Source organism: Serinus canaria, chromosome 2 (assembly GCF_022539315.1).
Source record: "Serinus canaria isolate serCan28SL12 chromosome 2, serCan2020, whole genome shotgun sequence".
NCBI lineage: Eukaryota > Metazoa > Chordata > Aves > Passeriformes > Fringillidae > Serinus > Serinus canaria.
The window spans coordinates 120,699,750-120,725,603 of NC_066315.1; the positions used below are offsets into that span (position 1 = coordinate 120,699,750).

The 25,854-nt window shown below is 36.6% G+C and overlaps 2 protein-coding genes across 4 annotated transcripts in view; one reads left to right on the top strand and one right to left on the bottom strand.

The window, feature by feature from the left end:
• The window catches only part of CRISPLD1 (cysteine rich secretory protein LCCL domain containing 1), a 38,460-nt gene extending 27,012 nt beyond the window's left edge, over positions 1-11,448 (top strand). For all 3 annotated transcript variants that reach the window (XM_030239002.2, XM_030239009.2, XM_018911192.3), the window contains 5 exons: positions 1,192-1,235; positions 1,326-1,398; positions 3,470-3,545; positions 7,843-7,973; positions 9,881-11,448. In XM_030239002.2, the coding sequence (XP_030094862.1) occupies positions 1,192-1,235; positions 1,326-1,398; positions 3,470-3,545; positions 7,843-7,973; positions 9,881-9,932 (376 nt within the window). In that variant the 3' untranslated portion in view covers positions 9,933-11,448. The remainder of the gene's footprint in view (positions 1-1,191; positions 1,236-1,325; positions 1,399-3,469; positions 3,546-7,842; positions 7,974-9,880) is intronic.
• RPL7 (ribosomal protein L7) overlaps positions 1-25,854 on the bottom strand; it is an 886,137-nt gene that overhangs the window by 793,893 nt on the left and 66,390 nt on the right. The gene's annotated exons all lie outside the window — the stretch shown is intronic.

A 25,854-nucleotide genomic window follows, 5' to 3' on the forward strand; every position in this document is an offset into this window, starting at 1 on the left:
ATTTCATCTATTCAAGGATAGATGAAATAAAGTGGATCTCACCTTTATTGTGTATTGCAAAACAGAATAGAGAATACAGAAAAGTGTCAGGGCAGCATACAGCAAGTGTCCTAATCTCCAGCTCCTTTGATTTCTTATCAGGATAGCTAATACCAATGTTTTTTCAGCTGTTGGATTTTCTTAGGATAGACTACTGATCTGAATATCTCAACAAGCTAGTGAACAATAGAATACATATTCCTACATCAGTGTTTGTCAGTGCTAAGGCAACAGAAGTATGAGCTACATGGGTGAAAGCTAATTGGAATCCAATAAATGAGCAATGTGCAATCGATGGGTGATACAAGTAAATAAACTGATGCAGGTAAACAGTGAGGTCCACAGGAGCAATTTGCTCTAAAGGTGAATAGGGAATAATTTCCTTGGTTTGTTGTTTGTTTTTTTTTTTTTTTTAATAAGTAACTTTATGGGTGCCAAAGGCATCCTCAGCTCCTTTGTTACAGATGAAAAATGCCACAATCAGAGGCATATCCCAGGAGTCAAAAGAGAAGGAAAACAGATGATGAGGGGAATAGAATAGAAATGTTCATCAGTTTGTAATGAAACAACATAATCTAAGTACCTGATTTTTTATAACAAGAGGAAGCAGGTGCATCTGAGTGCTGTATAATTACCGGGAATTAAAAAACTCTTGCATGTTATACTAGGTTTTTAATGGTGCTTATGATAACAGGAGATGCAAGATCCAAAAGTAAAATTTAATGAAACATTTCAGGAAGGCTGTGAGGAGAAACTCTGTTTGGTGTCAAAGTTGTTTATAGGAATGAACTTTCAGCAAAAGTTGAATGAGCTCCTCTGGTAGATGAAAGCTTCTAAGCAACCACTTTCTACATTATGAGGGACCAATATATTGCTTAATTGGCTCCTATCACAAGCTCTCTTTGCAAATTACACTCCTGAAAGAGTTTAACACACTTTCCTGTTTTTGAAACACTTTCACTGGGAGCATAAAGTAGATGTGTCATTGCAATAAATATATTTCCAGCTGGGGAGAATGGGTTGCAGTGAGTAAAAACTGTTTGGGGACATTCTCTTGTGTTTACTTCCATATTTTCTAATAAAAATTATTTTAGCTAAAAGAAATCACTGAAATATGTTATTTACTGATAATTTCTAATATTTCTTCTTCAGAAAATACCAATCTGCCAACTCTTTCACTGTCTCTAAAGTAACAGGTTAGTATTTATTTATTTCTTACAAGCTCAGTACTGCTCTGTTTTTTCTAGATAGTAAACATTTACTTGTTTGTGTTTAATTTTCTTTAGTTCAGGCTATCACCTGTGAAACCACAGTGGAACAACTGTGCCCATTTCAAAAACCAGCCTCACACTGTCCAAGGTAAAATTCATAAAATGGTAATAATTTAAAGTGCTGCTCTATTTTCTGCCATTTACTAATTATTTTAGGTCACCTTAAGTTGTTGAGAAGGATGAAAACAGTAGCTGTAAAAATGAAGTCAAAAATGTTCAAGTGATATTTCAATCTTTGGTCTCAGTAGAAGGCAAGGTAGGTAAAGATGATCTGTAGGATTTTTCATTAGGAAAATCTCTTTTTCTTTCACTCATTAAGATCCTGTTGCTAATCTTAGTGAAATCCTTACACTAAAAATGGTGAATACAACTACATTTTTATTTTTCATTGTCCATTATTATATATATGCACCTTGGGCAAAGTATACTTAATTTCAATTTAATTTACCTGTAAAATAGATACAATAGAAAGATAAAATTCAGATAGTTATCATAGAAGTTACCAATTTGCTTGGGAGTTCTGGAGAAACTGGATTTTAAAAAAAATTTGAAATATATCTGGTTAAGGTAAGGCCTAGTCTGCAGGTTGACTTTAAATATCTGTGCCATTTCTTTGAAGCCTCTGTTTTAACTCTTCGAAAGGCGCCTGTACCGCAATATTTTGACAAAGGAGTTTGGTAACAGTTCTTAAAACCGTAGATGAGTCAAAGGTAAATACGCTGCAGCATGATTTACCACAAATTAAGCTGGAGATATCCACAGGATTACTTTCATAGCAATCCTACAGCCAACACAGGAAACAAGTACAAAGCCAAAACTGCTAGGAAAACATCCCTCCATGTAGCACTTGGGTCCATGGACTTACTTGGTGTTTGGCTATGACTCCTGGCTTTCTAGCTAGAAGATGTGGAGAAGTAAGCTAAGGACTGGAACAAGGAATGGATGGGTACATTCTCCTATCTTTTTCTTTTTCTCTTGATTATTAAAGCTAGCTTCATTAACAGAAAAACAGGTTTTGTCTTTAGGAGGATTAAAGAATAAGTACAAGGTTTAAAATGACATAATTCTGATGTGCCAACTTAGGGAACTTCACAACAGCAATGATTCATTCAAGATTCCGTGCATGCTTTTAATTCTGATAATGTAGTCTTAGGAATTACAAGCAGTAGTCAGCCATGGCATTGATTACACAACCTCATTTTTCCCTCTTACTCCCAACTCATCAATCAGCAGGCCATCAACAGGCTTCTTCAATTTCTTGCTTCCTTCTGACAAAAATATCTTTCCTGACCCTTATCAGCATGTTTTAGTTACCCATCTGGAAAGACTCTAGTGTGCCCAAGTGATTTGACTTCCCAGATATTGATTAGAGCCTGGATAACATTTTAGAGAACACTTGCTCAGAGCTGCCCCATGTAGGGTGGCTCAATTTTTCAAATTAAATAGCTCAGAGTAGACCTAGAGTCAGCTGATGGTTCTTGTAGCATATCACAGTTAGCAAAAAAAATGCTGACACCTTTTGTACTATACTTAGGTTCCTACAAGGCTTCCTGTGCATTTGAAGGTATAGAAGACATGAATCACAGGATAAATTTTCCTCAAATATTAACAAAATGCAGTTAATAAAGACAGTGTTTGTTTTAGTAGGTTTCTGACCTCCCAGAATCAGCTAGGAGTCTCACTACTTTCCACATATGCCAATGCTCATCTTCATTAGAAGTTGCTAAATTGGCTTGTGTCACCAGGTCATCAGTATCAAAGCAGGTCCTCAGTCAGATCTGCCTCTTCTGAGACTGTACATTTTGTATAGGACACTTAGAATCAGATAAATTATAGAATAATGAACAGGCTGTCTCCTCACTGACTTTTCTATTTGCCTTACATATGTTGAACAAGAATACCATCTACTTATCCAAAGGAAAGAAGACCAGACTTGTTAAAGCATGATTTTAAGCACTTCATATGAACTTCAGCACATCAGCAATGCTTTCACCTGTATGGTCAAAGCCTCGAAAACTGACAGATTTAAAATAGGATTATGGACCCATATGTATAGACAATCAACTTAATTTATACTTAATAATGTTGTCATTGAACATGATATATTAATCCTCTGATACTCTTCCCAGCTGTGTGTGGTTTTGTTTTTGATCTTTCAGGGTGTATTGTCCTCACAACTGTATGCAGGCAAATCCACACTACGCTCGTGTGGTTGGTACACGGATTTATTCTGATGTAAGTATAGGGGTTTACACTGTGTTATAAAATGAGACCTAAAATTCTATGAAAAAAATTATAATGTAACTATGAGGTAGAATATCAATATGCAGTTTTCCTCTATATGATGATTTAAAAAAAATGCATTTCTTTTTAGGAAATTCTTTTTCAGAGGCTCCCATTTAAGTTAGCAGTAGTCAGATGCTGAAGATATGGAAAATTATTTGGAAACTCATTGAAGTCTTCACTAGGCTCTGAACCCGTACTTCAAATTTTTTTTATCAAAATTCCCACTCTTCAACATTTGTCCAACATTACCAGTGTATACTCATTTAAACCCTTGCACTTTAAATCCTGATGCAACCATAACTTCTTTCAGACTATACAAAAAATATTGCTCTTAAAATAAATGTCTACAGTTGGATTATTTTGAATATTTCTTATCTGTGTGAATAGCTGAGTATTTCTTATCTGTGAATAGCTGAGAATTTGTACAGAGTTTTGATATATTTGTGTAAAGTATCTCGCACTGTCATAATATTTTAGCAGACTTTTTTTTTCATTCTGTTTGCTAGTCAACTTTTTTTTTTCCCTGTCTTTTCTATGGCATGTTTAGTTCTGAGGTGGGTAGAAAGTCTGAAAAGAGATTTCTAATTTATGCCCCTTCTTTGTCATGTCTCTATGAAGAAGCCAGGATGTAGTGGCAGAGAAAGCAGTGTGTATTTTTGGCAGTAATGGATGTCATAAAGAGTAGTATGGATGTCTTATGGATGTCATAAAGAGTAGTATGGCAACCAGCTGGGTTGGATGATGATTTTCACCACTTTCCAGTTCTTTAAAATGGGTGAAATATTAACTCCTCAGCATTATGAAACTCACTGATGTCCATTGGATTACCTGAGTGTCTTGTCCTGAAAACACTCATGTCCATAATTAGTGTCATGGGTGTGAATGGTATTTCCAGTTTGGATAGATAATTAATTTGTGAACTGGATCCTTAACGTGCATAAAAGGGGCAGTGAAAATAGATTCAATGCAAGTCTACTTTGTGGAAGATGATTTTCTTTCAGCTCTGTGGTTGCAATTAAGGGCTACAGGCAAAGTTTCCCAGTGAGTTAGAAGAGACTGTTGTAGGAGAAAGAAGACATGCTTGTGTTTAACCTTGACAGGGGAAATCTCATAATATGTATTTTCTTTGGCTGGAGAAGTCCCAGGTGACTTTAATTAGTGTTAGAGAGGTATACTTTAAAATTATTTTAGGTGTATTTTCTCATTATTCATCTCCATTATATAGAGATGTGTGCAGCCATACTGCTTTTAGGAAGACATGGACATAAATACAGGTGAAAAACCAGAGATGGGAGTCTTATCAACTTCAGATGCTGTCAGGGTAGACATTTACACTGAAGGTGCTGTTCTAGATTATGTTTTCAGTAGTTTTTAGTACAGATATTATAGTGGTAAAGGAGATAAATAGGTATCTGCAGAGCAGAATTGATTTGAATTTTTCAGTGTGACTACCTTACTTCTTCCAGGGGCTAGAGACCAGGAAATATTCTTTATCTGAAGAGTTCAATGGAATTGTAAAATTTTAAACCATTTGAAGGCTTTGATCATACAAATTTTTGTTTCAGTAACCATATTTAGAAATATTCTCTGAAACATTTGAAAAGTATTCATAATTCTCTGCTATGGTAAAATAAAGAGAATATGATGCAGAAAGCTATTAAATACCTCCATATTCCTATGATGGTATGTTAAAGACACTTGTGATTTAAATGCCTTTGTAGAGTAATGCTATGCTGTGGTAGGTACTGTATTTGTTGAGTATCTGAAGGAGGAAATTAATTAACTTGGTATTCAGATCCCATGACCTGTTAAAAATACTAACAAGCTTAGGAGTGTTCACAGCACAGTAATAAAGTATGGCCATATAATGCTGTATGAAGTGTTCATACTAACTTAAAAATACTGCCTTATGCATCCTTTGGAATTTCTTCATCAAAATTAAAGAAACAAACCCAAATCTTTGAAGTTTTCCAGAAAGTGACACAGGGATGCTGATGTAAACCACAAATAATATGCTGAAATTTGTTATAGACATAGTGAAATCCTGTTTTGCTTAAATCAACAGGAGGCTTGCCTTAGTGGTTCAAGGAAGTGTGATCTGGATGACATAATATTGAGCACAGGAAATGCTGTGGCATCACTACTGGAATCTGATTCCATTTAGATGCATTCTAATAGTCTCATTCTAAGACAATGAGAAGTTATTTAGAGACAGGGACAGATAATACTTTGTAAAAAAAGATATTCTGTATATGTTTTTAAACATTCGTAGCTATTCCTAAAAACTAGTTCATAATTTTAAATTTATACTCGTGTAATTATTCATTTATTCCAAAACTATGTGAATTTGTTCTCCAGTCTCATCTGGAATGTAGCATGAGAATATCAGTTTATTTTCCATCTGAAAATAGCCTCTGAGCTGACTTCATGAACCTCAGGCTTTTGACCTCTCCTTTTTCACATTTTCCATTCAAGTGTTGTGCCTTCACCTTTGAAACGTTGTGCATTAGCCCAGCCATACCTCATTGGTCCAGTTGTGGTGCCAGCCCTAACAATGGCCCCATCCTTTGCTGGAGATTGTTTCCAACAAGCAGTCAGCCTGCTCTGTCAAAATCTCCACCCTTTGACTTTTCCTTTCCCTTTTACTTGACCAGAAACTTCCAAAGAATGTTGGAACAGCCACAACATCTTAGCCATCCTCAAATGTAATTATGAAAGTCTACCCCTATGTCATGGTGTAAAGGGTGAGGGTACATTTTGGTTACTAGTATAGAGGTGAAAAAGCTGATCTTTCTTTTCCCCAGTTGTACCTCGAGCCTTTTTCTTATATCTCTAGTGGGAACTGAAAACAAAGTTACTGCTGTGTTATTGTGCTAGGAATGAATAGAATGAATAGTTTTCTTCTAGTTCCTCTGTGTATCTAATTGCTTGTAAATATCATCTTTTATTTCTTCTGACTGTAATCCTGTATTGCAGAGGCCATTATTCCCCCTGGGTATTTGAAATTGCACATGATCACTCTACTCTTTAGTTACTCCACAGTATGGATAAATAAGACATGCTACAATCTTAATAATAAGGCATCTATTGGTGTTCAGGGTATAAAAAAATATTTTGCAACCTTGGGAGGAGGAAAAGGGGTATTAATGGTATCCCTTCTGGCATGTTCAAAAACTGCACCCACTGGTGTGGAAAGAAAAATTCTAAAGCATCATTGCAAACAATTATTTGCATAAATTCAGATCTTTACTGCTTTAAATATTGTAACATTAAAAGACAAACTACATATGAGTGAACCTGGCAAGTCCTGTGCTTAGAATAAAAGTAGGAAAATCATTGCTAAATTCCTGATTTTATATAGCATTGAGATTGAAAATGGCTATGATAACATATATAAATTATTCTAATTATAACTGGAAGAAATGCAGGTTTTTGTTTAAATCATGGCCTGTTTCACCAGCTATTTATATTGGTTACATTTTAAAAGTTTGCTTGTGGAGAAACCTATAGCATTGAAAACTTTTCCCACCAAAAACCATTGTTTTTAAGTGGAGATACACTGAAGCTGGAACTGCACTTTGCTATGCTATGTTTTAAAGATCAGGGCCTACCTTCTGGAATATCTATGAAGTTTCATTCTTCTGATAATTACTAAAACACTGAAAGAGTAATAGAGTAGTGCAAGATTAAATCAATTATTTAAATTAAAATTATCAAGAATGTCACTGAGAAATCCTTCTGTGTGTATTGTGCATTCCTCATGGGTTCACAAGGGGAATTTGTGAGCAGAAAATAGACATTTCAAGCAGCTGTAAGTGCTGTTAACTTAACAGAGAACTTTCATTTTAGACCTTTATCTTCTGTCTGATGCTCCCATTATACCCTTCATCTAATTAGCTACTAATATTTACCCATGCTCCCTTTAATTATGGATCATTTCACTAATGTTTGAGGCTTTGGCTGATAGATCCTTTCATTTTGAAAGGCTAAAGTATTCAAACACATTCCTGATCTTTGAGCTGAAATAGCCTGAAATAAATTATTTTTGCATCATGGTGAAAGCGATCTGAAATCTCTTTCTGAATTCCTTAAGTAAATATTGTAAGACTAATAAAATTAGTCATGCAATAAATGCAATTATTTTATGTTATCTAGACTTGGTTTAAATACCTTTTTTTGTCTTTTTTCCTAAAAATGGTGTAATAAAAGGATGAGTGCAAAGCTAATCTGTGTCTCCACTCCTCAGATCTCCAGTATCTGCCGGGCCGCGGTGCACGCGGGTGTGGTCCGCAACCAGGGCGGCTACGTTGATGTGATGCCAGTGGACAGAAGAAAGGTCTACGTGGCTTCCTTCCAGAATGGGATCTATTCAGAAAGGTACAGAGCCCATTGGCAAAGGTCACACTTTATTCTTGGCCTTGATAAGGTCCACAGTCTGGCACTGTGTCTGCTTGTACCTGGGGCAGTGCCAGAACCAAACAAACAGGACACAAGGGGTGACTGACAGAGCTTGCGCAACAGCAGCTGCGGTGACTTCGGAGAAGCTGTGCTAGTGGAGCTGCCTGCCTCCTCCAAGCTCATGCAACATTACCCTGAAAAGCTGCTTATGAAATCAAGTAAACCTCTTGTTTACTTTGCTGGTTCTGTTGCAGCTAACACAATATTTAATGAGAAAATTGCGGTTACTCCTTTAAGGATTTTTTAAAAATTAACATTAATGATGGAGGTTCATTGGTTCACTGGTTCATTAGTGATTCACATGGTATCAAACCAGTGATCCTGAATCATACTTAATACTCACAAACATTAAAATTTACAGTAATTTAAACATATTTTTTATGTTCTTTTTTAAAATAATTTGTTGTTAACAGTGTTTTTCTGAAAGACATGGAGATGCTGTGAAAGTTTATTACTTGTATTGGGTGTATTTGTACATTGTGCGGTGATAACACATGGCTACATGTTGTAAATTTAATTTAATCCCTGAAAGGGTTCTCCAGGTTCTAAAGGAAGAAAGAGAAATTACTTTAAAAACACTGTACCATTCCTTTTCTCCTGTAAAGCTAATAATGCTTCTTAGACTAAAAATCATGGTTCCCTAACCAGACTGTAGTCTTTCTGAGAAATTTGAGTGGGAAAAACCTCAAAAAGTTTCTGTAGAAAACTCAGAAGTAGGAAAATATTGAGTACTTTTGTTTTTAATTGTGGGTAGGAGAATGTCTTCTCTCTTTCTCTCAGACCTTTCAACAATTCTGGAAACTTTTAAAATACAGATTTTCTTTGCTCAATTGATGACTTATTTTATATATTTTTTGACTTTTTTCTGTGATTGTCCAATTCCCTTAGAGGGCTTCCTTACTGACACTTTTGCTCTTCATATAAGTTTCCTCGAGTAGAGCGGAAGTCAGGAAGAATGTTGCAAATTTGATCATTACTTAGACTTTAATATATGTATTAGATACTATCTATAAATATAAATTTAAAATATGTATAAATACACATATATTTTTATTTATATTAATAATCTTAGTGAAGTTTGGGAGGTCAGAAGTTTGGAAAAGAGTCAGATACAGGTTTTCTGTGAAGCAGAAGATGATGAATTCCAATGCTGTTGCAGCCAAGCTCTTCCATTGTGCCTTTCCTTGCTTCCACCTCCGTTTCCCTTTCCTCGCCAGATAATCTTCAGGCCAGGTTGGCTAAAGAATAAACAGTGGAACATTAAATAAGATGTGCTGGTCCAACTTTTAAGGCAAAAATACTTATTCTATCAACATTTCATTGGAATTGGGTATTTTTTTTTTTCTTTTGAAGCCAGGTACTTATCCATTCAGAAGGCATTCCTTTTGGTGTTGTTAGACATTAGATCTCTGTAGAAATCTATTACTCATTGTATAAACAACTGACAAGTGATCTCCTAAGTCTGCAAGCTCTCTCCAAATACTAAAAGAATCTTATGCTTATTCTTCTAGTTACTAGAAGAATAAGCATAAGATATATGTTTTCTCTATTTCTAAAACACTTTTAGCATTTTGCTTCAATTCTTTAAACTATAGTCCCTCATCACAAAGGATTACTTGAATTTTTCTATGTTGTATTTTGTTCCTGTTAAGCTGTTTGGGGAAAAAAATCTGAAATTTATGTAGTTTTTATTTGTTTTAGAGAAAACTTAGATAAATTGAGGAGTTGTCACAAGAAGTGCTGCAGCATACTAGAATTAACAATTGAAAATTTTTAAAAGTTGCTATGGTCTTAAAAATAACATAAAAACTGTTTTTATGTTTCAGTTTACAGAATCCTCCAGGAAGCAAGGCTTTCAGAGTGTTTGCTGTTGTTTGAATCTATCAAGTAAAACATATAAAAGGCAAGTGAAACCAGAGCACTTGGAAAAGATTAATACAGGCCATTTCTTGTGATTCCTAAAATTTGTATAAAGCTGTAACATTATTGTACAGAAGATGTATACTGCTTTCCACCAAAAAAAAATTAAGTTACATATAAATCTTAATGAAAAAAATCTGTAAAAATAAACATGGGAGAAAAATTAATTTGAAAATCTATAATGATATATAACATTACTTTGAATCCTGTGTTAAATATTGCTATATTTTCTTAGCAGTTACTCCTATACAGTTAATTCAAAGCTCATAAATGTTCTTTGTTTTCTTCATCTGAATATATTATTATATGGTGCTTTACATATGCCACTAACAGTAACCTTAAAACTATACCAGAGGGATGCCTGAGTTTTTATTTTCAATGTGCATAAAAGAAGTCATCCCCATATTTTGATAAAACAAATCATGCCTTAAAGTAAAATAAGTACATATATCACTTTTTGATGATTTAAAATAGCATTAGCCCTGAAAGCATCAATGAAGAGCTAGATTGTTCTCAATTTGACACTAATCATAACAAATACAAATGCCTATTTTGAAATAAATTGGGATAAATTCCTATAAAATACGGGAAGAAGCCCTAGGTCATGCTAACATGTTTTCCTCTAAAAAAAATTCTTAAGAGACTGGGCCATTCATGTCTATTATTTTTAAAATACTTATTGGATGCTGCTAAGCTCTTTTCTTCACATAGCCATAATTCATTATGGCCCAATCCTTCACAGATATTCCACTGCCTTGGGATTGGTGTATGAAACAGACATATATAACCTTGAAGGATCTCATAAAATCTTTGTAATAAGAAGTGCAGTAACCTGAAATGAAGGAATAAGCCTGAAGTTCTGCACAAACACATGCTTTATTTTTGCCATGTGATTCTTCAATTTGCGCAAATTTTGGTTCAGAGAAAATGTAGAATTGGACATGTTCAAAAAGTTTTGCAAGTTTACAGCCTTGAGCTGTGCATGTTATCAATATGCTAAACATTAATATGGGAGTAAATGTTCCAAAAAACCAAAGAAAATGGTAACAAAGGCTAACCTTGCTCCTTGTGACCTGGCAAATACTCCTGCAGGCCAGGAAGTATAGTGGTATGAAGCCCAGTGACAATTATGTCATTTGTTGCTTCACAGTTTTAAAGAATTCATTTATGGTGAACAGCTTGATACATTAATTTTACCATATTATGGTATATGAAGAACTTGTAGTGGTGATACTATGTTTCTTTCTATGAAAAGTGTATTGGTGCTTTAAGACTGAAAAGCTGTTAACTTTTATTTTTGGTATATTTTGTTTCTGTTGTTGAATTTATTTCACTCCAACTTGTAAACTTATTCATATTCTTCATATTTCAGAATACTGTATTCTGCCTTCTCTTTTGCTACATATACTACCTCATGTAGTTAGGCAAGCTTTGTTAGTTTTTTTTAATCTGTTTTGAATAAAATTAATTTACAATGTAAGAATACTTTTCACTGATATTTTTTATTTTTGATCCTAATTCAAGTGAAAGAATGTAATAGCCACCCTAAATATATGTCTTTGTTTTTCTGACCTAAACATTGCAAGCAGACATAATCTGAGGTTCTAAAACTGTAAAGGCAGTTTAGACCCAAAGCTTTCATTGATTGCATCAGAAGTCTTATGGATAAATCTCACTTTTTCAAGTTTTGACCAGGGTCAAATTGATGAGGGAGATTAAGAGTCTTTTATGTACAACCCTATTTTTTTTCTGCAAGTGGTGGCCGTTGAAAGAAGCTTTTATATAGATTTTGCAATACTGGCATTAACCATTTTTCAGGATTGAAACCAAAGTGCAAGTAACTCTGCAGTAGGGCAGGGGTGGACCCTTGGGGCCATAACAATAAAATTAGTGCTTGGTGGGAGGAGAGAGATAGCTCCAACATTCCATGGGTGAATAATTGCTGTGAGCAGCTCTACTGATCAACAGAGCGACAAGAAGAAAGTTACTCGCCACCCTTTCTCCTCACATATTCCATTGCCCAAATTTTTGGAGTTCTGTTGCTTTCCCCCATGCAATAACTATCCTGTTCTTATCTAAATATTCCACCTAACACCAGCTTTTTGAGAAATTTTCTTCTGTATTTACTGTAAGTAAGTCAATGAGGAGACATTTCCAGAAAGTTATAGAGTGGGAGCTACACTTTGGTATTTCTTTCTGCAGCGGAAGCAACTGTAGGCCAGATGCTCACAACTACTTCACACAAAGCCCAAAAGAATAACTAACAGTATTAGAAAACTTGGCTGATGAAAAAAAAACATACAGAAAAGTCAATTTTTGGCTTTTGTGAACTTGGGACATATATTCATAGTACTAGCTGGACATAAACTAAGTAAACTTAATAAGCATTTCCTAAAATGTGCATGCTGAGGAATTTTTATTAAAGGGTTCCCAGACTTTGTTGTGTCTTGATTTCTGCATAGAGGACAGTCTGATCTAAAAATTTTCAGTGAAGTGATTTTGAAACCAAACCTGAAACACAAGTTAGGAGAACCTTTGTGTAAGTTTACAGCTTTTAAACTGAAGAAGTTGAATGTAAATGTCAGCTGTCTATGGATTCTCAGTGGATTTGAAATAGGAAAATAATATCAGCTTTTTTTGCATGTATTGATAGATATGTTCAGGACATAGCTATCATGACCCTTTACTTCATATGGCAGAGATGTAACTAAGGTACTCATATTAACAGTGTCTTCTGTGTGGCAATTGCTTTTGAAGTATGTTTTGAATTTGGTTTAAAAGCCAGATAACCCAGATTCCTGTGAATACACAAGGGAGGGTTTATTTCCTGCAATTTCTGCAGTCATACAAAGGGCAAGATTTAGAAACACAAATATTTGGAAGTTACAAAGATTATTCATACGGTGCAATATTCTGTTCAGAAATGTGTATAAATCCTGAATGAAATAATGTACAGTCACACTTCTATGGCTTAAGGGTTTTTATAGAATCTGTGGAACTCTAGGGAATTATACAAGGGGTAAAAAGCCTGAAGATTTTTTGTTTCATTCAGTATATAATATGTATCTTAGAGAGCTTTAGATATACAAATGACAGCAGACTTTAACACTCAGAAAATTTCATATGATTTTATAAAAACGTGCATTGTGAATATTGGAAAAGAAGCTATGCTGTCAGTCTTAGCTTTAGTCTGTCTTTGCTGTCAGAAATAATGGAGATAGCATTTTATATATGGTCAATATTTATATTATTGATATTGATAGAAATCATTGACATGACAAGTGAAAATACAATAAAATGTGATTCCTGCTCCATGTTAGCATAGGATGATAATGTGACACCTGAAATTTGCCATCGGCTGGTCATTGATCTGGGCTGTCTTGTTTGCTGGGAGACGGATTCCTACATCATTAAGCCATCATAGCATTTTGTAGAAAGTGCTAATAATGAGTGTTAAATATTCAGAAATAGCAAAGCCCCCAGTCAGACCAGCTTGATATGGTAAGGCACAGGAAAATGTAAGAGACAGAAAGAGGAAAGTCAAGAACATGCAACCAAAATGGCCATAAAGCTCCTATCTGCATCAATTACTGCAGTAACCACCCCAGTTATTCAATTCAATATCTGCCCCCTGTGCTCTGTCCAATATTGGTTTTGTCTTTGCTAACAATGGAGTTAGTCTCTGAGTGTTGGCAGCAAAACTGTTGGTTAAAAACTGAGATACGCTGGCCAAACAACACTTTGTCTAAGCAGGCACAGAAAAGACTTCAGTTGCCAGTATCTGTAACTCTTGGGCTTTTAAATCTCCAAATTTAATTTAAAGCATAAGTATTTATAACAATATTAGCAATAATATTGAAATTCAGAATGAGCTCTGGTTATGCTGTTTAAAAAACTTTATTTGATGTGTTTGCAGTTATTTCTTAATTAATGATTTTCTATTACAATATCATTATTAAGAGTGTGATATTAAAATAAACACAAGAACTTGCCATTAGATTCGCTCTCATATCTGCAAGCTGAAAAACTCATTACACTTTGTAGTAATACTAATTAGTTTTAGGATCCTCAAGAAATTAGAAGTGCTAGGAGGTAGTAGGGCTTCCAAACAGGCTACACAGTTTGAAAAACAAGTACTTCAGTGGCCTAATTATTCACTTAGGCTTGTTTATATGCAATGTAAATAGCAAGCTGGCTCTAACTTCTTATAAATTGCTGCTACTGTACAGCTCAAAGATAAATTGGAAACAGTTGCTAAATAAATCTCCCTGTAGTCAGTTCAATCTTCATTCCATATTTATCTGTTGAAATCCATCTGTTTCTTGTTGGTGGTTGTTTGCCTACTGAAGATCATGTCCTCTGAATAAGTATTTCTTTCATTGTGTCAGAACAACTCCAAGACCTTTGAGGCCGCAGGCTGCACAGAAACAGAGCAATCATTTTATGCAAAAGGACTTAGTCTCAGATTTTGGATTTAGCTCAGTTCAGTACACAAAGAAGTACATTGTATGAATTGATTTAGTGCTTACTGTACAGGAGGTGATAGTCCTCTTCCAGCACAGCTATAAAACTGAGCCAAGGAATAATTTTGTGAAATACTCTGAGCCCTTCTTTCTTATCCAATAAGAGCTGCAAGGTAAAGTAGATGGGTTTGCCTTTTTAAATAACAGGAATAGCTAGACAGATGGGTTAGGTGGCTTATTAATAAAGACATGCCCTTCTGCCAGTGACTGAGGGTGTGTGCATGCTATACCAAACATGTTCAGGGATGTGCAGATGGTGCAGATGCTGCGATTTTTTTGCTTGGCACTAATATTAAAAGGATTTAAATTTGGACACTTTTCTGGTAGCTTTTAAAGCATTTCCAAGCAGTTTTCTAAAGTTACAAGGCAATTAGTTTCTAATTTATTACTGTTTTGTAACATGTAAAGATTTGTCCTAGAAATAAGGAAGTCACACCTTGACTGAGATGTGCTGCTGCATCTACTGCACAATAAAAGTATTGTTCTTTCTTTTCTGCTAATGCTTCAGTTCAGTTTGTAGTTTTTATTACAAGTCCTGGAGAAGTACAGTCCAATCAGAACACCTAAATATTCTTGAGGAAAATCATCATCTCTACCAAAGTCTCTCAGAAGAATTAAGCTCTTACTTCTCTCACATCAGTACAGCACCCAAACAGTAACTCAGAACCACTCCTATAAAAAGGTCAGTCTATGGCCCCTGAGAAGGCTGAGATTCCAACCCAGCTTCTGATTTAACATAAGTCAAAGGCATGGAAAAAGGTTTAACAGGAAATGTGAGACAAATATGCAGTAAAAGCTAGAATAGCTGTGATATCAGAGAATATGAGAAATGCCTCTTTAGGAAAGCAGGGCACTTTGATGTGTTAGGAGATGAACCTATGAGCTGGTATCACACAATCCATGATGAGAACTGGTAGATGCTATTATAAAACAGAGTAAATATTAATAAAGATTGATCTCAATGCTTTAAAACTGTCTGTTTTCTAAATAACCTTTAAGCAACATCTGAAAGCTCATTAGGTGTTTTGGTTTTTTTGGTTTGGCAAATTAGGCAAATACTGAAGTCAGGGGGGCTGAGAATGAGAACTTTCTGGAGTTTGACTGGTAGGGGGATAAGAACTTGGTGAGGTATACTGATGCACAAAAATCTGATGCAAATTTTCTAGTTCACTCACAAGTACTCAAACACTCAGAAAACAGTTTTCCTCTGAGCTTTATTCTTTCTGCCCACAAAACACCTAAATGGGTATCCATTTGAGTTACATTCCCTTGTTTTGTAAGACTGGCAGAAGAAATTGATTTGCAATTAGTTTTAACAAATGTGGGTCTGAAGTTATTTAGTGATAGCTGTAAGATGAAATAAGAAATATCCCTCATTGTATTTCAGAAATACTTCTTTATGCCTTGAAGCTGCTTATAATACAGAGCTGCAGCTCTGAGTGTTCTCTGATGCAATAAAGGCTATTGTGGATCATCTACCTTTAAGAACTATTGTAGGAGTCAGGAGGTGATGGATGTGGAAGATGGGGTGGGGGCATTGTTTGTCTTATAATTTTGCCATAAAAGGTTTCCCAAATTGCTTAGATTAGTTAGCAAGTACATCTTCCTGTCTTCTAAACTGAACAATCTCCTAATTTCTAGAGTTAGATATTTAATTGTTTAAATTTGTAGATACAGAGGTTCCAACCTGTAATTTTATTTTAAATAATTTACAAGAAGTTAAAACTGAATTTATATTCATGTAGTCTGTTCAAATCGACTCTTCTCTTAGCTTGTTGTTTCCAATCTTTAGTTCACCGTGTATCTCTGCCAGTTTGGCCAGTAGTACTCTCCTGATATATATATTTCTAGGCAGCAGTGTGTTAGGAGTGAAAATCCAGAGAATATGCATTGGTATAAGGTTGTAAAAGTTGTAGTAATATGTGGGATATCCTCACAGTGCAAGGAAAGTAATCTGCCTGTGTGGCATGCAGGCTTTTTTTCCCCCAAAAGCCAGTGTAAAGGAAATAACGTCTTTCAACCTACTGCCTAACTGATATGTGTTAGTGAAGGACTTGTTATTCAGTAAAACTTCTGGGGTTGACCCCAGAGTTACAAAAAGTATCTGCACAGTTGAAGTTGCTACCTAACTCTCATAACTCATGCCTAGTGACAGAAGTGACTGTGAAATAGAGGCAGTGTCTCTCCTCCCACCTAACCCAGATGCTTTGTGTCTCAGCAAGAACATAAATGCCTCTTTTCCTTCCTAGTCAAAGGTGTGAGTTTCAAAAGAAGAGAAAATCTTGAGAGGATGTCTGTGGTGCTGTCACTCTGCACAGCAGGGCTAGAGGGATGGAAGACTTCTTGCAGGGCTCTGTCACTGGAAATGCTCATGTGAAATCACAGAGAGAGGAAGAGAGAGAGGGAGGGAGGGAAGGAGTCCTGCCATAGCAGGAGCATGTACAAGGAAGCATGATAACAAAGGCATCCTCAGCATTGTAATAATAATGACAACAGACAGTTTTTGAGCACTAGGAAATTTAGCAAAAAGTATTATGAAGCAATCAAGCTCTTTATTGCTTGATATGATGGTGTAAATTTGATTAATAAGAGGTTGGGTTTTCTTCTTAGTTAAACTGGTGTAAATCATTTGACAGAATAATCACACCAATATCTGTGAAAATCCTCATAAACTGGAATAAGTGTAGCTTTTCTTTCCCTAATAATAATAATACTTAAACTGTTAGACAAAATTTTATTATGATGTCATGATTTTTATGTTGGTGTTTCAAATATTTTTAGTAGAAGAAGGATCAACATTATTGCCTGTTCTGAGTTATGTCTTATGTTGGTACTAGGTGCTTTAATATGCAGAGAACTTTATAAAGGTCACTAATCCACTTCACTGGGACATTCAAGTGGAGCATGATCACAGAATCCCAGAATGGCTGATGTGGGAAGGTACCTCTTGAGATCATCCAGTTCAGCCCCCCTGCTCTAGCAGGGCCACCACCGTGTCCAGACAGTTTTTGCGTGTCCCCAAGGGGACCACAGCCACCATGGGCACCCGGTGCCAGATCTCAGTCATCCTCACAGTAAAAATTTGTTTACTGGTGTTCAGAGGAAACCTCTTGTGTTTCAGTGTGTTCCCGTTAACTTTGATCCTGTCACGGGCACCACTGAAAATAGCCTGGCTCTGTCCTCCCTAAGACATTGACAAGATCCTTCTGAGCCTTCTCCAGGCTGCACAGTCACAGGTCTCTCAGCCCTTCCTCATTGGAGAGAAGCTCCATTGCCTTAATCATCTGTGTGGCTTCTTGTTGGACTCTGTTTAGTGTGTCCATGTCCCTCCTATGATGAGTAGCCCAGAACTGGACCCATCGCTCCAGGTGGGGCTTCTCCAGGGCTGAGTTGAGGGTCAGGATCACCTCCCTCCATCTGCTGCCAACACTCCTCCTAATGCAGCCTAGGAGAACACAATTGGCTTTCTTTGCTACCAGGGCACACTGCTGGCTCATGTCCCACTTGGTGTCCTCCAGAGCACCCAGGTTCTCTTCTTCAAAGCTGCATTCCAACTGAGTGTCCCTCTGTATATTCTGGTGCACAGAGTTGTTCCACTTCAGTTGTAGGACTGTGACATATGACCTGGCACTTCAGCCACTCCTCCCAGATTGTGTCATCAGCAAACTCGCCGAGAATATTCTGTCCCCTTTCATCTTGACTGTTAATGAAGATGTTGAGCAGGCTTGGACCCAGTATAGGTGCCTGGAGAACACTGGCCTCCAATGAGACTTAGTGCCACTGACCACGACTCTCTGGGTGCTGCTGTTCATCCAGGTTTTAATCTACCTCACTCTCTGCTCATCAGGGCCATAATTCATTAATCATCTCTGCAAGAGTCTTAAGGGAAACAGTGTTGATCTATTGACAGAGAGTATCCTCTTTATGCCTTGCCTCTAGTGCTTTTTACTAGTCTGCAATTAATCTGCTCAACCAGTGGCCACAGGATCAGGAAGTTTAACGCAGGGATTAGTAGGGATTAGTTGATGTTTTTCATTCTTTAGGTGGGGGCAGTCTACAGACACTGGCAAACACTATTCTTAATATATATATATATATATATATATATATATATATATATATGCAGTCATATTTTCATATTATTTTCTAAAAAAATCCTTTTCAGTCTCATCATATGACTCTTCAAGCTGGATGTATGTCTGTGGCCTTCATCTAGTTCTAAACAGTGCCCCAAATTTCCACTGTCAGGAGCCCAAAACACCCACCTCAGAACATGTCCTTAACATGGACAAAACATGAACAGTTTCCTTAACAAACAAAACTCTCTTTAAATTCATGGTTTAAAATGGAACAGTAGGCTGAAAATGATGGCCAGTTTTGCTGTTTCAGGTGGCTTTTACTCAGTCTTGTTATCACTGACAGACACATTCAAAGTTAAAGCATTGTGTCAGTCTATTCATGTGTGTCTGCATCAGCACAACTCAGAAGACAATGAAAAAGTGGGATGTGTTACAGTACCATGAGATATGACAAAACTCTGTAAAAAGCAAATGTTTTTTCTACATTATGTCCATAAAAAAGTAGAGAGATTTGAGTGTGATAAATTAATTGTTTTAAAAAAAGTTTTATTTGTCTGATTTCACCAGAACAGCTGTATGAGAAACAGAGGAAGGGAAGCATGTTGGTTTAGAAATGTTTGAGGAAGTAGCATGAATTATAGAACATTCAAAACAGTATAAAATTATTTCAGAGGAAAAAAAATACTAAATAAGAAGCGTACAAGTTGTCTGAAATTTCAAGAAGCTTTGCTTCTCTATCACATAAGAATGACTGACTCTGATTTTACTTTAGACAGCCTGAGTAGAAGTGCTTGTAATTCCAGGCAGAGGCTTAATCTTAGATCTTGCTCCTTTCTCTCCACTACACACCTTTTTTCAGCAGTCTTACCCCTGCATGTCTTTTTGGGGTGCTTTGCTAGGATCCAGTTGGGTGTACCTCTCTGTATGCCAGTTTTTTTTGCACAGCAAGCTGACTAATCTTGTTACCCTCCACTACTGTGAAGAAGAATAGTGCACAGGGACACAGGAAGATGTTCTTCCAAGCAAGGTACAATTTACTTTGAAAAAATGAATGAAAAGGGGAATGGTCTCATTGCTAGAGGCCTTTCTTGTTCAGATAAGCCTTGAGCTTTCCCTCCTCTTATGTGGGCTGGTCTCAAAGTTGGTATGCCAAGTTTGGAGATGAAGTTACAGTTCTTTTGGCTTTCAGACAATCTCTGTGCTTGACACAGCTGACAGCTCCCTTGATCTCTTTCTGCTAAGGCATAAATGCCCTGGCATAATGAACAGGATTTATTGGTTTAAAGGACACAGATTTAGTAAAAAAACGAATCAGATAACTTTACTGTCATGTGGAAGAAGCAACTGCCTGTAATGGCCCATTGTCCCAGCTGTCTTTGAGCTGCATAGCTGAAACTCTTCTAGCTCTGAAGCTTTTGCTTCATTTTCCACTTTGGCAAACAATCTTAGTCAAGAAAAACAACACCAGCATTTTTCCACAGTGATTTTTAAAAGTTCAAGCCAAATTTTCAGCTGGTGTCAATCAGGCCAGCAATCTTGACTTCAAGGAAAATGTGCTAATTTACATGAGCTGATGGTATAGTTTAGAATTCTAAAGCTACAGTCTTAAAAACTTACAGAAAATAAACACTGGCAAAGCTTTTTAAAAGAACATCTAAATTGGTTTCATAGTCTGTCACCTCCATAAACTTATACAACATAGCATGCATGATTTCCTGTTCCCAGGCTCATTTCCTGGTCAGCAACACAAAATGGTAATGCAGGGAAACAAACAAAACTCTCTTTAAATTCATGGTTTAAAAAGTTACTGCTTTTGAAATAAATGTTTAATAAATAAATGGTTATACAGTGGAGTATATCTCTTCCAGCATGAGGGTTTCAGAAAATAAAGCAGGAGAGGATTGCTGCATGGATGGGACAGAAACTCTAGCTTGCACCATGGAGTAATTTTACTGTCATTAATTTTCTTTGACTGAGAGAGAGGCTCTTTTGGCAACCCCTGCAGAGCTCCCAGCACACAACCTATTTATTCAAGCTGAACTCAGAGCCAGAGTTTAAGCTAAGCACAGTGAAAATAATGGGTAATGTAAAAAACCAGGTGTTTGGAGCAGTCTAAAAACTAATAGGTATTTGTTTTTATAGGTGTGTCCTGGTGAGCCAATTCTAGATAATATTTTGCCAGACCCCAAAATGTGCCAAATCCCAGGGGAGCGCTCTGATTTTTTTTCCTCTGCATCTAGTGAATATTTAGGGGGAGGACTGAACCAGAAGCTCTTTAAATTGGTTTTGGGGATTTAGTCTTTGCTATTGTTTGGTGGAATATAGATTACATCCTATGAATATGTATGGTATTGCAGAACCCAAACCTTTGCTCCTTAGCATTGCTTCAGGAACACTCAGAGGGAAAAATACACACACCTCTTGTTTTCTATTAATCAGGGAAAAAATCTAATGGTACAAACAGTCCTAATTGAACCTGAATGAAGTAACAATGGTAGGTTTTTATTAAAATGTACATATATGGGTACTCATATATGTTTGTTGGTACACTACCTGGACAAATTTTCTAAAAAATCTGATTAATGGAGTACAGGGTTAGACACTACAAGTAGGTACATAAAATCAGAGTAAAACAATACTTAATTCACCTAGTCCTTAGAAAAATCTATCCCTGTAGAAGGCACTTGTAAATAAAGTCAGAGGTATTTTGAAAATCTAATCATTTTAGTACATGATTCTGGGGAAAAATAGCTACTAAATCATGAACATATTTAAACTACATTATGAAACAATGTGATAGTCATGTTTTTTCTTGTGTCCCTCAGCCTTTTAGAAAACCATATATATATATGTGTGTGTGTGTGTGTGTGTGTGTGTGTATGTAAATATGCAGAAAATATTAAAATATTTAAGAGTAGGGAAAGGAAGAGAGTAAGAGAAAAAGAGAAAAGAAGGAAGTATCTCTTTTATAGATTGGGAGAATTGTTTCTATATTAAAATAGGTGTGACGTGTCTTGGTTTGGAAAGACAGGTGTCTGCTAAGGAAGGCAGGAGCCTCCCCTGAAATGGAAAAAGTAAACCCTCTCCCTACAAACTGTTATAAATTTGAAATTAAGGGGGGCTCTCAGGCAAAGATATAGGATCAGGAATAACTGTTCTTTTTTAGGGAAGAAAATAGAAATAAAATAACAATGCAGTAAATCAAAACAGCACTGACGAAGTCAGAACACAACCTGACACCCTGTTGGTCAGGGTGTTGGTAGCAGTCCAATTGGAATTGTAGCTGCAGTCCTCCTGGAGGAGCAGGTGTGGTTTTGTTGGAGCAAGGATCCTGTAGAAAGGGTATGGCCTTCCTCTGAAGGTCCAGTAGAAGAGGCAGCTGTTCCTCTGGGAAATCCAGCGGAAAGGCTAATTTTGCTGTCCCACGATCTCAGATTATATCCAGGTAGGAATGCTTGGCTCCTCCCTCTGGGCTGAGAATCTCACAATGGGATACTATAGTTCTTATCAGTCATGCAGTGACATTCAATGGCCTATCAATAGCAGACATGTCCCCCAAGGGAGGATTGGTTGTGGAAGAGATAAAGAAAAACTTCCCAATTAACAGAAGATAACTGCCGCACTTCTAACAGCAGGCAAATAGAATGCATCTTGCCTTGCAATCTGGGACAGACAATATTTGCATTCTGTTGGGATGGATAAGCAGAGCCATTTTCTAACCAGATAGTAAGTAAAATGTGCTAACAATTGGCCTGGCATTTACTTGTTTGAAATGAAACCATTTGAACTCTGGAAAAATACTATACTATCATCTGCCAAGGTGGTTGTCAAATTTCAGTAATAACTTCTTACATGGAATACTATAATTTGTATAAGCACAATTAATGTCACATTTCACAGAATCACAGAAGGCTGAGCTGAGAAGGAATCTCTGCAGGTGTTCTGGTCCCCTGCTCAAGCAGGGCCATCTGGAACCTGTTGCCCAGGACCATGACAGCTTTTGAATATTTCCAAGGATGGAGGCTCCACAACCTCTGAAGGCAACCTGCTCCATCATCTAACGCAGACATGCGATGGAAAATAATGTATGTTGCATACACCATTTTCAAGGGGCAAAACCAAAAATTGTCCTGCTTGAGAAATAAGTAGCAGCTCATGATCAGTTTTGAAATAAAATTTTCCTATTTTCCTATTTAGTTTTCCATTACTGACTATACTCCCGTGCCAAAATTTGCTTTTTCTAAAATGTCATCACTCACACAGTCTTTTGTCCATATGTTATTGTTTAACATCCTCTATATTTGGAGGATCCTGAAGGGGTAGTTTAAATTAGCAGATGATTAGTTCTGTCCCCAGAGGCAGGGTTTCCTTTCTATTTGAATGTATAAGCAATCTAATATAATTTTGATTTTGTTGTTGCCAGGCTCAGTAAAAATAAAGTTTGAGCTACAAAGTGTATGCACAGCAAAACCAGATGTATTAATAGAGGTAAAGGTGAATAGGCAAATTTGAATGAAAGCAAAATCATTTGTCAATGGGGTGACATGAGACTAACAATGTTTGAGGGGCAAAAAGTGTTCTAGCCTTTATAATAATCTTTTTAAACCCCTTAAATTTTACACAGAAGAACAATCTACAGTTCCCGCATAAACTACTACTTGTTATTGAAGAAGAAGAGTTACTGAAATGAAAATTGACATTTGACTGGAACTTGGCTGGGCAAAGTTTTATGGGCTACAACAAAACACTTGATATATTTTAATTACTAGTATCTTAATGTATATCTCCCATGCTTATCTGAGAATGAGATTCCTGAATTTGGCATAATTAAAATTATCTTCAATTACTTCAAAAACAATACCTTTAAAGAAGTTTGGGCAGGGATAATATGTCCATCAGGTGTGTCATTTGAAGACACACCTTCCCTTGGACAAGCATAACTCCTCCAGTTAGAAAAGGTATCACACACTGGTGGTGGGTCAAAAGACTGCCACTGGTGTTCACCACTCCCTTTTATCCAACTACCTGGAAATCATCCACTTCTGGACTTTTAGACTGCTAGCTACCTGTGAGCCAGAAGATCCCTTGATCCAGGGGGCTGAGGGCAGTGGGGGCTCCCTGGGGGGGGCAGGGCAGTGTTTGGAAACCCATCCAGCAGCAGGGCATTATCAGGCTGGGCATGGTGACAGTGGGGCTGCAAAGTTTCTTGCACCATGATAGATTTCATCCCGTATGCTCAGACCACAGGTGTAATGATCTTGAAGCTGTCTATGAAAGGATTTCAGTTGTTCCCTAAAGACTGTGCTAATATGGAGGCCCACAAAAAGGCAACAAGCTCATGTGTAGCTGCAGCAGTTTAAAAATGCATCAGTTCTAAAACTATTTTTTTTCCTGCCATAAAGAATTTCCTAGTAAAGATTACTCAATAAAAGTAAGTGCTTTGCTTTTGGAGATCAAATTTTCCCATTCTAACTGCTACAACTTCTACAAGATATAATTTTCCAACAGAATCCCTTGAAAAGTGCTTTAGTTCTGAAATTGAACCAAGTCTGTTATTAATATTTACTTCTACTATACTTCTTTCACTTCATGCAAGACTAGGAAACTTGTCTATATATAAATCTACACTTCCTTCCTTTCTCTCCACTTAATTCTATCTACTCTCTAGCCTCCTGTGACTTATGACATTAAAGAAAAGGAAGGATATGTATGACATAGAGCCAGGTTTTTCAGAATGCATTATGCTATGGGAGATGCAGTCACTTATTGGAATGTGAAAATGTTAAGTATAAACCAGGCCCTTCTTCAAGAGAACCAGTCACTTTTAATGCCATGTTCAGCTAGCAGAAGAGGTGGAGTTTTTAAAATGCTTGTTGAGTTCTCAAGGAATGTAAAGTTTCTCAAATAATGTTTATGTTCCGGTCCTTAAAACCCCTCTAAGACTGATGAAACTTCAGTAAATAAGTAAAGCAAACCATCAAATTGCACTGAAGTGGTGAAGTAACTGGGAGACAGATTTGACACTACTACTAGTTTTTTCTCTTTGGTACTTTAACCCATAAGGTTGGAGAGTGTGCATTGAGCAGGCATTCAGTTGTGTTCAGCTCTATTGCTTTGCACTTCTGAACAAGCCAGCTACTGGAAAATCATTGAAATTCCTCTCAGATCCATGGAGGTTTACAGATATGGGGCTGTACACTAAGCATTTACCATGGTCTTTGGGAAAGAAGAGTCAATAATATTGCCATATGCATTCATTTAGTTGCAGTAGAATTGGCTATCACCCATGAAACATGTAATTCAGAAACATTTTTCATAAGTAAATCTCCTTGCAGCCCAGCAAATAAGGATACTTTCTGACTACTGTGCCTGTTTCTGTGCCTGTTTCTCTGTTAAGAGATCTTTTAGAGACAAATGCCAAGCATGTAATACCTTATAGTAAGACCTGTTTGTGATATAAGGTCATTTAGAAGTCATGAACAAGTTTCTTGTTTAACAGACAAGGTGTTCAGAGTTAGTTCATAGTACAACATTTACTGCCTTTAGTTTAAATATTTTGGAGTGGTCTGAGGTGGCAGTCACATCACTAAATTGGGCTTTCAAACAGTAATGTGAATACTTGGGGTGGGGGCAGTTGTGGTGAGTTGCTTCTCTTAGATTTTAGTTCGAAGTAGTTAATGGAAAAGCACCAGCTGATCCTTGCTTTTGAGCAAGACATTGACCTCACTTTAAACTCTTAGAGTAAGATACAGACACTCACATTTTCTAAAGAAATGTTGAAAGTTACATATTTGAATCCATACGTGGGCAATTGAGTGATTTAGTCAACATTCACTGCTTTTGAGCACTGGGGGTTTTTGTAACTTTATATTTTTATAGGATCACAAAAAAAAAAAGTAAGGAAATCTAAATAAACATCTATTTTTTCTTTTCTTTTTTTTCTTTTTTGATTTTTTAAATTTAGATTTGTTTTGTGTATGTTGTGTTTAACACCAGTAGGCAGCTATAGCACAGCTGCTTACTCACTCCCCTGCAGTGGAATTAAGGACAGAATCCAAAAAGCAAATTGAGACAACTTGAGAGTTGAGATAAAGACATTTTAGTAAGGGCAGCAAAAGCCACACAAGCAAGCAAACCAAAACAAGGAATTAATTCACCACTTTCATCTCCATCAGTTATGTTGATCACCTGGGGTGGGAGAGGTGATGTGTTGCCCTAAAGTTGTTGGGCGAAAAAACCAGTTCTGGTCAGGCCACTGCTGCTCTTGCACTGCTTCAC